The sequence below is a fragment of the Achroia grisella genome, unplaced genomic scaffold, assembly GCF_030625045.1.
Source record: "Achroia grisella isolate CSIRO2021 unplaced genomic scaffold, CSIRO_AGI_Agris_v1 utg660, whole genome shotgun sequence".
NCBI classification, from domain to species: Eukaryota; Metazoa; Arthropoda; class Insecta; order Lepidoptera; family Pyralidae; genus Achroia; species Achroia grisella.
Window position 1 is genome coordinate 5102953 of NW_026712984.1, and position 17507 is coordinate 5120459.

The following is a 17507-nucleotide window of genomic DNA, read 5'->3' on the forward strand; positions in this document are numbered from 1 at the left end:
ATCCAGTTGTGATTGACCTTACTAGTGACACATCACAGGGCAACTATAATAATAACCTATGTATGTTGAGTCATAATAAATTAAAAAAATATTTAAAATTAAAAAAGTTTATAACTAAGACTCGGAGTATATTATATAAACGTTCCAAAAATGGTCAGTTGCTGAAAAAAACTAGTTTAAACAATTTAAAATTGCATGATTATATTAATAAGTATAATAATAAACTAGTTGAAAGCCAAAAGTTATATGACATGGATACAAGTTACCTAACTTCAAAAATAAAGAGTTTAGAATCATCGCTTCATGATTTAAATAACAAGTATACTATCTCACAAAAACAAATCCAGGAGTATATTTTAGCAATGGATGATTTGATTGATGTCAGTAAATACAATGCTGACCGTTTTGAGTCGTTAACTAAACATTGTACATGTGATCATTCAACTTTGCCAAATAATAATTCAGTTTCAACTGTGCAGATAAATGAAGTTCAGGGGATTTGTGTCAGTGACTATAATCCTAAAAGTAGCACAATGGTGTTTTCTGACAGAATAGGCTGTAATTTTGGGTCTATATTGAAGTATCATCTTAAGGGTGATGTATTAAATTACTGTATGCCAGGGGCATCATTTGCACAAATTATTAACAAAATTAAATCTACTAAAATGAATAAAATGACCACAGTTGTGTTATTTTTTGGTAATAGTATTAAATTAAGTAGACAGGATATAATTAAAGGTATTCAATATTTGTTACAATTGAATGTATATAAGATTGTATTGTGTGCTCTTCCTTATACAAGTAGCCATTATCATAAAAAAATTAACAATAAGGTACATTACCTTAATAATTTATTACATACATTGACATGTCGTCATAGTGACGTTTTTACATTTTTTGACACTAATAGTTTTATTAGTGATTTTTATTTGACAAAAGATACAATGTATCTTTCTAAATCTTCTAAGAATAAAATAGCCACTTTAGTGGCTTATAATATTGACTTCATGAACAGTTTACATGGTAAACTTCAATATAAAAATTGTGACATAACAAATGATTCTATTAATTTTTGTTTAAATAGTGATATAAGTAATTTGACTGCAGATTTAAACTGCTAACAAAGACAAAGGGAAAGCAATTAGAATTGGTAATTGTTCATCAGAACATACAAAGTTTTCCCGGCAGTGAATTAATTATACAATTATTTTTGGAAAAATACAATATTGACATTATCTGTTTCACTGAACATTGGCTTAAAGAAAGCAATATGATGTTCAGTTTAAATAATTATAATGTTGTCAGCTGCTTCAATAGAAAGTCAGTTAACAGAGGTGGGTCTATGATAATTGCAAGAAATAATATTAAAGTAAAGGAACGTGCTGACATTGTTAGACTTTCTATTGAGTGTTGTACAGAAATCTCATGTATAGAACTAGATAATTATATACTTATATGTGTTTATAGGCCTCCTAATAGTGATTATAATGTATTTGAAGAGGTGATGGAGGATATATTAAAAAAAGTATTTAATAGCAGTAAAAAAATCATTGTGTGTGGTGATTTTAACGTTGATATTCTTTGTGATACACCCACATGTACAAAAATTATTAGTTTATTTCAGTCTTTTAATTTGAGTAATGTCTTTCAGGAACCCACTCGTGTAACCGCTACGACTGCTACTTGTCTTGACAATGTTTTTTGTAACTGTGAGTATATTGAAAAATTAATAATAAATAAACTTCCTTCGGATCACTGTGGTCAAGTTGTTAAGTTTAGTAATCAGACTAAAAAAAATACCAATAATAAAAGATCAAAAAGACAAATAAATGCTTACAATATTAATAAATACAAAAGCACGGTAAAATATAAATTAGACTTAGAGTTACAATCTGTCAGTCTTAATAATCCTGATATTCTTTACACCAAGTTAATTAGTCTTTTGTCAAAAGAATACCAGAATATTTTCAAGAAAAGAGAATATTGTGTTAAATCTAAATTTACAGAATGGGCAACAGTAGGAATACTTAAAAGTAGAAACATTTTATTTGATTTATATGATCAAAAAAAATATAGATTTGATGACAAATTTACGACTTATGTGAGAAATTACTCTAAAATTTTCAAACAAGTTTGTATTGCAGCTAAATCTAATTTTATAAATAAACAAATTAATCAGTCCTCTGACAAAATTAAGACCATCTGGGGAATTATAAACAAAGAAACTGGACGGTCTGAAAAAGCCTGCAATCAATTCTCATTAAATTATGACAATAAGTTAATAACAGCAACAAAAGATATAGTTCATATTTTTCAAGATTTTTTTGCTAATATTCCGATTGATATTACATCTTCTCTAGACTCATCTCCAATTCGAGCAAAAACATTACTGGAGGCTAATGTCAGCCCTTGCTCTTTAACATTTAAATTTTCACATGTCAGCCCTTTTCATGTCATAAAAATATTCAAACAGTTAAATTTAAAAAATACGGAAGATCTCTGGGACATGTCAGTTAAAGTAGTTAGTTCATTCATAGATATTGTTGCTCCTTATCTAGCTACTATTTTCAATAAATGTGTTGATAATGGCGTGTTTCCTCAATTAATGAAATTTAGCAAATTAATTCCACTCTTTAAATCTGGAGATAGATTTGAGCTAGGCAACTATAGACCAATTTCTATTTTGCCAGTTCTAAGTAAAGTATTTGAAAAGATTATGTTTAACCAAATGTTAAAATACTTCAGGGATAACGGACTGCTTCACAGTCAGCAATATGGTTTCACTGCCGGCAAGTCTACTACTGATGCAGGTGTAGCGCTTATTACACATATATTCGAATCATGGGAAAACTCACAGGATGCTCTCGGCGTTTTTTGTGACTTGTCGAAGGCGTTTGATTGCGTAGATCATGAAACACTTTTGTACAAGCTCAAACATTATGGTATTAGAGATAATGACCTAAGTCTAATGAAAACTTATCTAGAGGATAGGGTGCAAACTGTAGATATTGATGGTGTAAAGTCTAAGGGAACTAATATAAAAATGGGCGTTCCTCAAGGTTCAATATTGGGCCCGTTTCTCTTTTTAATTTATATAAATGACCTTCCCTACATGGTAGAGAAAGTTGCAGATATAGTGTTATTTGCGGATGATACTTCGTTAGTGTTTAAAATTGGTCGCCAATGTAATCAATTAGACGATGTAAATTATGCTATCTCTGCTATACTAAATTGGTTCACATGTAATAATCTATTATTGAACTCCAACAAAACTAAGTGCATTAAATTCACGCTGCCTAATGTAAAACAAGTAAATACGCAGCTATTGCTTAATGATGAAATAGTAAATTTTGTTAATGATACAGTTTTTTTAGGAATAACAGTGGACTCGAAGTTACAATGGGGGCCCCATATTTCAAAATTAGCCAGTAGACTTAGTTCTGCTGCTTATGCAATTAGAAGGATAAGGCAATTAACAGACGTGGCGACGGCAAAACTTGTATATTTTAGTTATTTCCATAGCATTATGTCATATGGCATACTGCTATGGGGTAAAGCTGCCGATATAAATACTATATTTATTTTACAAAAGAGAGCCATACGTTCTATTTATGGTATGGGTTCTAGAGAGTCATTACGTCAATGCTTTAAACAATCAAATATCCTCACCGTTGCCTCACAGTACATTTATGAAAATATTATGTATACAAGGAAAAACTTAGATAGTTTCAAGAAACTTAAAGACTGTACAAGTAGAAACTTACGCAATAAAAATAAGCTAATTTTACCTAAATGCCGTCTACACAAAGTTAGTAATTCATTTTATGGTAATTGCGTAAGATTCTATAATAAACTGCCAGAGTCTACGCTAAATCTTACAGAGAGGCAATTCAAATCTTATATTAAACAAATGTTATGTAAAAAAGCCTATTATAAGATAGATGAATTTATAGATGATAGCAATATATAGCAAGAATAAGTTTACTTGCGGACAACGTTATAATTTTAATTTTCATACTGCTTTCTTGATATATGATAGCGTAGCGGCTTTTGTATTGATTGCCGCATGCATCCTTATGTAAAGTGCGAATACTGTAACTACCATATAGTAATTTTTGTAGCTGTGACGTGGTCGTGTGGAATGAGTAGTCATGCTCACTAAAATGTCCAGACATGTGGCGGCGTGGTGGGCCGGGTCAATGGGCTCCCTAAAATATGGTCGAGCGCAGTGATGGCTGGCTCATCCGTCATACTCGTGAACGAGTGCTGCTTGTAGGGACTGGTCTGCTCTTATCACTACGACTGATTTAATCTTATTGCATGATTATATTTGACCCAAAAAATTAGTGCTTGTTGGTAGTTTGTATTCACACGTTTCGACTTGTAAATGTAAACTTACAAGGATTATTTAAAGAGCAACACACAAGTTTCTTGCTCGTTCTTCTTGTGATGAGACAGCTTTCCGAACGAGTGGTAGATAAAAAACAAATTGTTATGACTATTCAAAAGTGCTTAAATTAAGTTTATTTGAATAAATGATTTTCTATTCTATTCTATTCTATTCTACCGCTGAATATATTAAAGTATAAATAAAAAAATATCAGTAAATATATAACTTTTATTTAAATTTAAAATCTCTCCGCAACCCTATTTGCGACATTCCTCAAATTGCCATACACTTTTGAGGGTGGGGAACCCATTATAAGGTTACATATAGCTCTCCTTGCCAATGCAATGTTTTGATAACTGCCTAGTATATGAATTTTTGAGTCTGCTAAAACTATTCTTGTCTTAGTGACGTTTTCTATTGTAAATTTTGTTCTGCCTGCTTTACCCGCCAGTCGGCCTATTGCACGGCCCAAGTGGTCTCCCTGTAGATTCTTAACATCCTTAATTTCAAAGGACTCTACAAATAAATCGTCCAATCTGAGAAGAGCTAGGGCATCATCCACATCAAATCCATATATGAAAGCCTGAAATAAGGTATAAGTTTTAAGTGAATACACCAATCATAATTATAGGTACATAATATATTAGTTTGTGTATAAACTTATATAATACTTATTATAAATTAATTAATGTACTTCAATATATAGGACCCACATATTGTAATACTTAAATATAATCTGAGATCATTTTGCTGCATTTTTGGGTTACAATAATATAATACAGACATAGTTTAATTAAAAAGAATATTTATGAGCCTATTTATGATTCTAAATAAATAAAATCATATATATGCTGGTAGTGCACCAGTAGGATGAAATGTGGTTTGTTTATGCAATTTTAAAAATGTCTAAAAATTAACCATGATTTTTAAATTATCACGAATGGCAAATAATCTCATCTCCCAGTACTCTCTCTCTGGTACTTAGCAAAAACAACACCTATCTGTATGATAACATATTGGAACTCTATATGCTTGTACAAAAAGGTCAAATTATAAAATTTAATTTTCGCTCTAGCTCTATTCTATGCTCCAGTTTTGGTAGTCCACTGACCCTTATGGGCCATTAGATATGACCCTTGAATGTGTGCTCTTTACCCGGGCATACTGCTGGGGTGGACCATCCTAGCACCATTCATTAATGCTGATATAGTGAATTCAGCTATAGTTATGCAGCCACTGAAGGAATAATAATAATAATAATAATCATCATCATCTATTTGTCTCAAACAAAAACTAGTACAATTGCTGCTTATATAATAATAAAATTTAAATATAAGTTATATACAGCTTTGTCTCATTCAGAGACAAAGCTGTATATGTATAACTGAGAGAGGGCAGTGAATCCACTCTTTATGCTATTCTGTTATAGCCTTTGCTATTCTGTTATAGCCTTTATTAAATGGGAAGTATTATAGAATAGGGATATTGGGCTTTACCTTTACAAAATCAGCAGCCTTTTGTAAGTTGGCAATATCCTTAGTTTCTGGACCAACTTTGATCTCAACATTCCTGGTTTTGGTATTGAATCGAACTTGAAGGCACAAATGTTCAACTATTGGTGTAAAGATCTTCAACCAACTCTCTTTTAATGGTGTATATCTGGAATATTTAAAACATAAGTGGACTAAAATGGGTACTTATATATATAGACGTCACTCTGGCCAGTTTGATTTGTGCTTCATGAAATACATGTTTTAGTCGGTATATAATAATAATATTATCTTAAACTCACATAAAAACTCTTAAGGTTGACTCAAAACAATGGGTTATAGCCTGAAGAAATGTATGTCAGACCATGTGAGAAGCACCAACCTTTTCTGATGTTGGGTGCTAATGTAGGAGACCTTACAAAATAATTTATTAACACAACAAGTTTCAATATCCTGAGTACATCATCGTTTTTATGACTATCCCTACTGTTGAGGGTGTTCATGCTAGTGTTGTTATCCAGATCTCGTAGTTTCTATACACAACACCTACCATCTATAGATTAGTAAGTTATTATAGTTCAGAAGTGGTACACATGGCAACCGATATATTTTTGTTATAATAATTTGATTTAATTATATTTAATTATTGATGTAACAAATTGTTTAAAGTAATTATACCACATTAATTACAATAACCCCTGTTTAAATCAATTTAATAATAGTAATTATATTTTATTTACTACTAACTGTCCCCGCAACTATATCCGCATGGAATTTAACTTTGTTTTTCTAAAATAAAAGTAGCTATGTTACTCCTTATTACATCAGCTACCTGCCAAAAAAAGTCCTATCAAAATCGGTCCAGCTATTTCAGAGATTAGCCAGTACAAACAGATAGATAGACAAAAATTGTAAAAAATGTGATTTTGGTGTATGTACTATATTTATATTCATATGCATGTTGTAAAAAACTGTTATTTCAATATTACAGACACTCCAATTTTATTTATATGTATAGATTCAAGCACCATTTTTATTTTTATTGCATGATAATGAAAAGTTCCTCTCATCAGCGTTTACAGTTTACACTGGCGGTGCACCAGTGGAGGATGCCAAGATGAGAATGAAGTCACGTCAGTTAGCCCAATATTGACGGCCTCCGTAGCACTAAACCACTAGAGTGGTTTAGCAGCATATGCCTTACTTCTGATGATTGTGGGTTTGATTCCTCGCATGATAAGAACATTTGTTTTCGTGTGTATGATTGTTTGTGTCAGTCTGGGTGTTGTGTATATATATTCAATTCATAAAATGATACTGGTTGATATAAATCTACTTATTTCTAACCAACTTGCAATATGTTACTACCCTAAATCCTACTCCAATTTTTATCCACAATATCTGGGGTAAAACGAGTCGTTAGTTGTACGTCGCGTCGAGCAACTCAGCATATTTTCCGCGAATCGACTTTAACGGAACCATCAGCCGCGATCTCCGCGCAATCATCTTATTAGTACATCATCCAGTGAAATTCATCGTAGTGTTGTGCGTTTTTTAAAGTGAAACGGCTACGCGTATATAAGACCTGCACGCGGGGACGACACGAACCAAGTTGGTCCTTAGTTTCCCTTTTTTACCCAACAATTTTTGGCATTAAATAAAAATTGGAGGTTAACCTGTGTGCGGGCACGGGAACTTTCCTCATATTGACTTTACTTTCATTTGGCTCGGTATTCCTTTTTTTCTTAGGTCTTGAGCGGTTGTGTTTAGCCTTCCCTTGAATGCCATTATGTTCCTCTACTTCCATACCATCACCAGATTCCGAAATCGCTCTGCGTTTCACATTTTTAACTTTTACAGTCTTTTTAGCTGGCAGAAACTCTTCCACATTAATGTTTTCCACTTCCATTATGTAATATTTATTGTTATTTTAGATCATTTATGAAAAAATGTAATCAAATATGGTTATTTGCGCGAAAAAATTGCAAATTATAAATAAAATATTAAACACATGGTTTACATAAATAATGAAGATTGAGGGAAAGGCAACATTTATCGATATTACCGATTATCGATATTTGAATATCGACATGTCATGTCATTTTGAATATTTCGTATTGTTATTTCTATATTATTACTGAACTGGTTTAAATAAGAAACATAAGGATAAATCAGAAATAAAATAAATAGAGTTCATTTTATATTCGCTGTTGCATTAATTAAAATAGTACTCTAAATATGAAATCCTTTAGAGTTGTGTTGTGTCACGGACAGGATTACTATTTCTGGGATTTGAATGGATAAATCGATAAATTTCATTACCAGCATTTTTTATTATCATTACTATTTACTTAAATTAATTAATTCCTCGTGATATATTATCGTATCATTTAATCTCTTTCAATCTCGGACGTCTCTATAACATTACGTTCATGTAATATAAAAAAATGTAGCAATTAAGAACTCTGTCATATTTTTATTGAACTAACAAGAAATAAATAGTTAATCATTATTATGAAGTTAATTATTTATAGCAGTGTATAAAAGAATTTGAAAATTTTTTTGTTCGATATACGTGACACCTACTTGTCATAAATTTGACATTAAAATTCATGAGTTCATGATCGCATTTTTACAATATTTCGTTTTCGTCTTGTATGGTTATGTCATAGTTTTCGTATAATTTTTGTTATGAATCGATTATAGGTAAGAAATTGTTGTAACTAAAGTTATTATTTATATATTTCATTTGACTTTTGTTCATCCTTATTCTATTCTTTATCCTCAGGTATCATCCACCAGTGATACCTAAAGCCACAATGGCTACTCTCATCAAAACTGCTTTCGTAAAAGTAATAAGTCCTAGCCAAGGAGGTAAGATAGCGGCATGTACCTTCGTACAGAACCGTAACATAGCTGGTAAAGCCTTGAGAGAGTCTCTGCCACCACCGGAGCCGAAACCAGCGCCTTTTGACTATGTCAATAAGGACTATACTTGGTTGCGAAGCTTATTCGATCGCACGACCCATAGATTTGATCAGAACTCCAAAGTGGTGGTAGTGGAGGGGCCGGTAGCTGCCGGTAAGACGCAGTTCGCAGCTGCCTTAGCCGAGGACTTGGGAATGAAGCATTTCCCTGAAGCCAACATGGATATCCACTATATACGTCCGAATGGCTGTGATTTGCGGATGTTCGATAATCAAATTCCCGAAGACACGAGAACTTTCGATCATGTGAACTTCAATTTGACACCGAACCATCGTTTGGCTGGAAATTTCCAGATTATGATGTATATTGCTCGTTACAACCAATATATCGATGCATTAGCTCATTTGTTGAATACTGGCCAGGGGGTCGTGTTGGAAAGGTCTCCATATTCTGATTTTGTTTTCTTGGAGGCGATGCAGTTGCAGAAGTACATCAGTAAGGGTGTGAAATCAGTTTATTATGAGCTTAGAGGAAACACCCTTGAGGAGCTAATGAGACCTCATTTAGTTATCTATCTTGATTTACCTGTGAATAAGGTAATTACTAATAACATAAATATTTAGTACATAAACTATATTTTGTATTTACATACAAAAACAAAAATTCAACTATTTCTATCAGTTGTTTAGTCCCCCATAGAACAACAAACTCTGTACAGATTGGGACTAAATGATGCTGTGTGAATTGTCATGTGTTATTATTATATAACACAATTAAATTAAATACATCTTTGTTAAGAATACAATTGCCCAACATATTATATATATATATACATATTATATACGTATATACATATTATACACAAAAAAAAATTGAATTTTGGATTTGCTCTGTTTGATTAAAAAAGTCTTGTTAAATTCATAACTCAAGTAAAGAAATTACATTATTAAATCCAGCATATCACTCAAATACATAAAAGTGCAAATACCTTATACTATGGAATACTGTATATGTATTTTATTTTTATGGATGATAATGGAATGGTGTACTACATCTGCACTAGTGATTTATGCTAGTGGGCACCAGTGGAGGATGATAAGATGAGCAGGAGGCCAGATCAGTTAGCCTTTTATCAAATTCACCAGGACTTTAGCACAATTTCCAGACAGAACCAAATATTGATCAAACTGACATAGTACCCTGCTAGACCTGGTAGCCAGCAATAAAATAGAAGGGTGAATGTTATTGTTAGTAATGTTTTTATAGTATTACTAAAATAGTAATGACCCCATTTCTAACAATGTACCATGTCAGGTTGACCTCCATGCGGTTCCCTCTAGAAAACCATCATGATAAATTCCTGAAGAATTTACAACAATGGGCGATCTGACCTGACATCATACTCATCATCCTCAAACGGTACACTGCCAGTGTATACCATTAGCACAGTTGAGTGCAACTATCCATTATTGTGCATTATAAAAAAAGCAATAGATTTTTTTTTTTCAGACTACTCTAATGCTGTTCGTTGCAGCTGGCATTTACAGCTTCACCAGACGTTAGGGGGAGAGTGCAGATGGCACTCCAAACCCGCGGAAGGACTTATGGAGCGGCTGAAGGCCAACTCATGCCTAACGGATACGACTTTAGTCTGAGGGCATCACTAAGGGTTCGAACCTCGGCTCAGGCCGTCGTAATATCGATCCCCGTTTGAATTGGACGGGGGATTGATCAGAGGGGAAAATCAATAGAATAGTAATTTTTTTATTCAAATAAAGCTGGAAATAGCATCTTTAGATCACTCACTAACATTTTTCCCTCCACTGTGTATGAGAACATTAAATATTCTTAAACTTCAATTCAAGGTGGTGGAAAACATAAAAGCACGCAAATGTGAGCATGAGGTCAACGGTAAAGCATTGACACCTGAATTCCTCACTGAAGTGGAGAGACAGTATAAAAACAAATACTTGAGAGACATCTCCACTCATGCTGAGCTGCTGGTGTACGACTGGACCGGTGGTGGTGAAGTTGAAGTGGTATGTAATAGATGTTTTTATTGATGATTAAATTATGTAGTTTGATAGCCTCCATGGTTTAGCTGTTTTACTGCACTACTTTACTTCTTTATTTTTATATTATGTAGGCAATAAAGTATATGGCCCATGTGCTGGTAAATAACTACCATAGCCTAGGGATGTCTGAAATACTAGGGGTCCCGCACATGCGTTCTGGACCCTTAATAGTCTTGAAAAATCTCATGCTGTAGTCTCTGATGGTTGCGGGTTTGATTCCTCTCACAATACTTACTTATTCATATTATTTCATATTGATCATTACGGTGTTTTCTATGTATATAATGTGTTTAAGTATTTCTATCATTTGTCTAGCACATATCAATGTATCATACTAAAAGCTCTGCTAAATATGGGACTATATGGCGTTATGTGAACTGTCCATTGTGTATTTTGTCTATAATTCCATTCTACTTAAAGCTTTGAACACACTACTGCTTAAATAAATTAATTGCCATTCCAGCAATCAATATTCTAGTTAGAAACTAAATTAATATTATAGCAGACACAATATATGTCAGGTATATGTCACGATATATGACAGATATTATCTTGCCTCCAAAAGCAGCGCCATATACCGAGTTCAATTGTATTATCAAACGCATCCAGGAACCTATTGAAATACAGTCAACCCTCCTATAACGCGGTGAGTGCGTACCGCGTTGTATGGAAACCGCGCTATAAGAAACTCGGATTTAACAATACAAACCAGGCTAATTCGTAGCGCGTTCTATGGAAACCGTCTACCGCGTTGTATGGAAACCGCGCTATAAGAGACTCAGAATAAGTACAAATCACATCATTCGTACCGCGTTATATGGAGACCAATAAATACAAAAGACAAGATAAAAATAAGGAAATGATGAAAAAAATGAAACAAAAACTAAACTAAAAAACTGTTTTCCAACAAAAACAAAAGAAAGACTTTTGTAAAATGATGTAATCTTTGAACACTCATCCTCACTGTCAGATATGAGTCGCCTAACTCGCCTTCTTTTAATGGGCAAAATGTCTTCCTCACTTGGTTGATCTTCACATTGGTTTTAAGCGGCTAAGACATAAGCAGAACGTAGTTTTTCTATAGTTCACGCGACAATGTAGTCAAAAGATCACATATATATCTTTCATGTTACAGTTTCGTTAGACACACACACTCATGGCACGCTGTCGATGCGAAACTATTTATTTAATAGAAGTGGAAGATAGCGCATGAGGAGCCTGACCCGTAAACCACGCTGATATAAACATATCCAGTTAAAACCATTCATTGGGTGCACGGAAAGAACTGATGGGACGTTGTTGAACGGAAACCACGCTGTAAGAGTACCGCGTTATAGGAGGGCTGTCGCAATTTCAGCTCCGTGTTATATGGAAACCGCGTTCTGAGAGTACCGCGTTATAGGAGGGTTGACTGTATACACAAAATTCTATCCAATCTTCTCCAGTCATTTAAGGAGGAGTTTGGTAATAACAAACACAAGTATATATAAAATAACACACAATGAACACAAATTCTAAGAATGGTAAAGTCGCTTGAAGCCTTTGAAGACACTAGGAATCCTGGATCTACAGCACAACAGCTCAGATCAGAGGCTAAATGCGGAGAGAGTCCATATTACATTACATATATTAATTACAAACACTTAAAGTATTAAATTTACCCTCAGGTGGTGGAAGATATAGAACGGTTGGACTTCGATAAGTACACTGAACGTGAGGATCCCAAAATTAAAGACTGGCGACTCCCGCGCGAAGTAGAGTGGGCCGACAAGCGTATGCTGTACACCAACCAGAAGTACCATCTGATGAATCTGTTCGCACTACCCAGATATGATGTACCAGAGCTGATCACCAGTGCCGATGACGCGTATGCACGTTTCAAGGTAAAGTTTTTTTATTGGAATCGCGAACTGGGTGATGGTAAGCTGTAACCGTCGACTATATACATGAACATCACATTATATTATGTCGTTTCCGTGATACTACTCATGCAGTAATTTCACTGGTGATGCAGATTGCATCCTATAACCGAAAAAATCCTTTTTTTCGGACTACTCTAACGTTGTTGGCTGCAGCTGGCCTTTACAGCTTCACCGGACGATAGAGGGCGAGTGCAGATGGCGCCCCAAACCCGCGGAAGGACATCTGGAGCGGCTGAAGACTAACTCCCGCCTGACGGATACGACTTTAGACTGTGGGCACCGCTAGGGGTTCAATTTCGATCCCCGTTTGAATTGGACGGGGATTGATCGGAGGGGTGAACCACATCTGACAAAGCAAAATGCTTGGCGAAAACTCATGGGGTGCTAGGAGATTGTTAGTAATGTGCACTGTTGACCCTATTGCAAGCAATGTACCATATTAGATTGATTACACACGGTTCCCCCTGGAAACCATCGTAATAAGTTCCTGGTGAATTTGCTACGATGTTCTAACTGACCTGACCTCATACTCATCTTATCAATCTCCACTGGTGCTCCGCAAGGTTAGCGCAGGCGGGAGCACTATTCCGTTTTATTATTATTATTATAGCTTTAAACTTCTACATAACACATATTTTTCAAACATATAATTATTATATTTTTGGTTTATTTGTTTTTAGTTATTTTTGAACTTTCGTGTTTAATAAACATTTAAAAAGGACACCATTCCGTTAACATCGTCTAAAAAAATTATCATCCACAGGTCATCGATGGTCACCCAGCGTTTGAGTACATGGAGGGCTACACGAAGGACGACTCGGGTATTATCACAAAAACCAAGATGCCCAAGTATACAGAGTATATATAATTAGTGTTAACATGTGCGATGTAGATTGAAAATGTATTTAATAAAACTGTTATTTAAGGCATTTGTTTCCATTTTTCAACAAATACGGCCGTTATATTCCCATGTGACAGCCGTTCTGATCGATAGAAAATTTTGTGAATTTAGAAGCTTGAAGTAAAAACTTTTAGAATCCTAAGCTTGAAGTAAAAACTTGACTGTAATTTTGTATAATTTAAAATACTAGTAGTTCGCCCAATAGTCGAAATAAGACCACAATTATTTTAACATTCAGTAAGACTATAGACAAATGATATAAAGACCAACATTATTAATATATTCTAAATTTGCTCATAGACTTTAACAATAAACAAGATTATATATTCGTAGCATTACACACATAGTGTGTGTAATGTTTTTTTTTATTGACTTAATTCAGAATAAATGACATTTCAATTCGCAAACCACCGCAGTCTTGCTTGCGAACCCCAATCACACTAGTAGACAGCGGCGACCTCACCCATTGCGAGTCTCCGGGCATTGAGACCCTCTTGGTTCTATGTGAAAATTATATGATGCTAACGATTATGCGGAAATTTTCCGCTGATTCAAGAACACACATAGTGTTTTTGAATCAGCGGAAAATTTCCGCTTATTTTACACTTTTAAATCTTTTTTATTTTATTTGTATATTTCAGTGTTGGTAATTTTGTTCATTTGCGATTAAATGCCTAAATCGGGAAGTTTTTTGCAAATTGCCACTAGGTAAAATGCTAATCACTGGTTGTTTAAAATTTGATTTGGTTGTTAAGCGAGGGCCCTGCAAGAGCGAGGGTCCGGACGATTGCCCTGTTTACCACCCCCTAAAGCCGCCACTGCTAGTAGATGATGTTCAAACAGTCAATATATATTTTTGACCGATGTTTTATTTGAAAGCTGTTAGGTTATTAAATGACAATACATGTCTTTTTTTTTCTCCGTCTCCTAATCTTGATGTTGTTTTTATTTTAAAACTGACACTTGTATTCCCAAATATCTTTTATCAATATCTGAGCAAGTCATTACATTACATGTGTACATAGATATACATAAACAATTAAGCCGGTAATATTAGCAGTAGCGCTGTAATATGCCTGTTCTCAGTTGTAATTTTTTAGTTAGAAATACTTAATACTACATTTTTTTTTCAGTTTATTCATGGCCTGTACACGTATAACTAAGGCCCTATAGTGTTCACTTATTTGTTATTTAAGTCTTCTTATATCTCCTGGTATGTAAGTTGTTATCGACATAATATTGGCTCGTTAGCCGCACCTTGCGCACCGCGGCCCGTGTACGCTGCGACGCGACAAATAATAAACCGCTAGTGTTTCCACATACACTACAGGCGCTAAATCATTAATATGCGAATTAAGTGCCAAGGTAAAATAAATAAAAAATATACACAAAATTGTTTATCAGTTATTTTATTCGTCTTAATACATAAAATGTATAAAACAATTTCTGTATTGTACACAGCACCAAGTTTAATATTACTAAATAGATATACATTTTAATCTATATAATATCAGCATATATTTATTCATAATTGAGAAATATCGTTATTAAATTTAATTATGAGTAAATGTTAATTTTACAAGTACGTCTCGTTCCTTATAATAAAGAAATGCATATCTCGTGCTTCAGCACTGTACAGTTTAATTCTGAATTGGAAACGAAAGTGACAAAACACTAATGTCTATAATAACACAATTCGTTATTATGAATGAGAGGGATTATATGTTATAATATTATATTTATTGTTAGCAATGCATATTTTTTAAATAGTTTATAGTATATGATTTATAAAGAATAGGTAGTATTATTAATATACAAAACTTTATTCAATAAAATTTAATCTAGAGGTTAAAAGGTTATTTGCTCTCAAATAAGGGGCCATTCAAAGTTACGTCTCATTAATTTCTTAATTTTAACCCCTGACCGCTGTCCCGTCACAATTGTGAGACTCCCCCTAGTGTGACGTCATATAAGATATTGTAAAATTAAACTATTTTCGTTAATAATTCAAATTACATATCTTAATACTTAGATATATCAGATTAACAAATGTGTTGTCATAAAATTTAGGACCTCCCATTGTCACACTTTGTCACACACCATACCCCTAACATGTGACGTAATTTACGGACCCCCATTCGCTGTAGCTATAATTTATTTGTAAAGAAATAATTGCATATACATATAACACTATATATATTGGACTAATAAACTGAAAATATTACATGTAAACTTCTTTTGATTTAAAAATAATATTATGGCACGCAAGACCCGTGTGCTTACGCATTATTAACATAATTAATACATTAGAATACATAAATTATTACATTATACATACATTGGTTTGATTACATTACATTTTTCAGCTATATAAATTTTAAATACATTTCATAAAGTATTTTATAATGGAATGTCAGTGTTGCATTCAAATTAATTGTGAATTTTGTGATGTGAACAAAATTCACTTGTGACATACCCAAAGGGGGAAGGGAAAAATGTGACTTAGCCCCCTTCTGGGGGGTCAGATAAAAATCTAATTTACCTCCTCCATCTGGTCATATCGACATATGACTTGCCCACTCGCCCTGGGTCAAATGCTGGGTACACCTACGTATGTACATATTATTATTTTTTAAACAATAAATAAAAGGTAAATAACATAATATTCGAAAATAATACCGATTAAAAATGCTTTGGCAATATTTCATAGCAATTATTTAATCGAGATGATTATCATTACCTAATTTAATTACTAATATTATAAATTCGAAAAAGTCCAAAGTATTACCTTTTCACGACTAAACGCCTGATTGGATCTTAATTAAAATTGACGTGAAAATAGGTAGTATCTTTCATCTCAAAAAAACAGACGAAGTCGCGGGTTATCACTACTATGTTATTACAATATTGTTTGTACACAGGCTAGTTATACATGTGGAACTTAAATGCAAGATTTCAATTGTGTTTTGAGAAAGAATACTGGTGGCGGTATGTTAGCAACAGACTTACTTCTTATTATTGGGGGTTTGGGCTATTAAGATCTGTAGCATTGCGACCTACAGAGATCTGTTGTTCCCGCCTTGTTTCAGACTTTGCTTAGATCCGTCAGGATATTGAACTGAAGGATATTCGTAGATTTGAATTTAACAACCGAAGCACGGAATCATCCTACTGAAGTTATAAAATCTGACTTAATGTAAAATTCTGTTATGTTTTGTGAAAATATGTGCAAGTTATTTTTGTTTCGAGTGATTGCAGTATTGTATTATGCAATTGCGATTAGCCCTGTATAATGGAGCGAATAGCACAAAAAATTCGTGAGAGTCGCAAGCAAATCAACGATAGTATGTAACTTAGTTATTCATTGAGATACCATGCTCCATTGAACTACAATGTTTGGTAAAATATGTAAATTTATCGTTGTTGTCTTTGGAATAAATTTAAGTGACAATCGACCTTACAAAACATATGTATCTATTACAAATTTTTAAAAATCCTTTCTGTCCCATTTAAACATCGTATAAGTTTGCAAATATTTCAATGTGATAAAACCACACGTGTATAGCCGTCTCCAGCAGGTAATTTAGATTAAATATTAGTAATTAACTGTGACAAGATATCCTAATTTAGGAGAAGCTTATAGAGTATTATATGGTAAGGCGTTGGTCCGTTTTAGGCTGTATTTTCATTGGTCGATAGAGAAACAGCTGTGTCTCCTTGTGTTTTCTAAACAATATTTAACAACGATAAAATATGGCGTTTGCTAAAGAAAATTCACTTATGAACAGTTTGTTTACTCGT

General features: G+C 33.5%; 2 protein-coding genes across 2 annotated transcripts; one reads left to right on the forward strand and one right to left on the reverse strand.

Moving 5' to 3' along the window:
- Positions 1–4603: 4603 nt before the first annotated feature.
- On the reverse strand, positions 4604–7914 carry LOC131849748 (RNA-binding protein pno1). The gene is made up of 3 exons (XM_059199864.1): positions 7557–7914; positions 5887–6049; positions 4604–4973 (listed from the first exon to the last, which is right to left on the reverse strand). The coding sequence occupies exons 1-3, from the start codon at positions 7787–7789 to the stop codon at positions 4629–4631; spliced, it is 741 nt and encodes a 246-aa protein (XP_059055847.1). The 5' UTR covers positions 7790–7914; the 3' UTR covers positions 4604–4628.
- A 588-nt stretch (positions 7915–8502) lies between these two features.
- LOC131849683 (NADH dehydrogenase [ubiquinone] 1 alpha subcomplex subunit 10, mitochondrial) lies at positions 8503–13749 on the forward strand. Its single transcript, XM_059199796.1, has 5 exons — positions 8503–8586; positions 8669–9404; positions 10674–10847; positions 12551–12766; positions 13569–13749. The coding sequence occupies exons 2-5, from the start codon at positions 8700–8702 to the stop codon at positions 13671–13673; spliced, it is 1200 nt and encodes a 399-aa protein (XP_059055779.1). The 5' UTR covers positions 8503–8586; positions 8669–8699; the 3' UTR covers positions 13674–13749.
- Positions 13750–17507: the final 3758 nt, after the last annotated feature.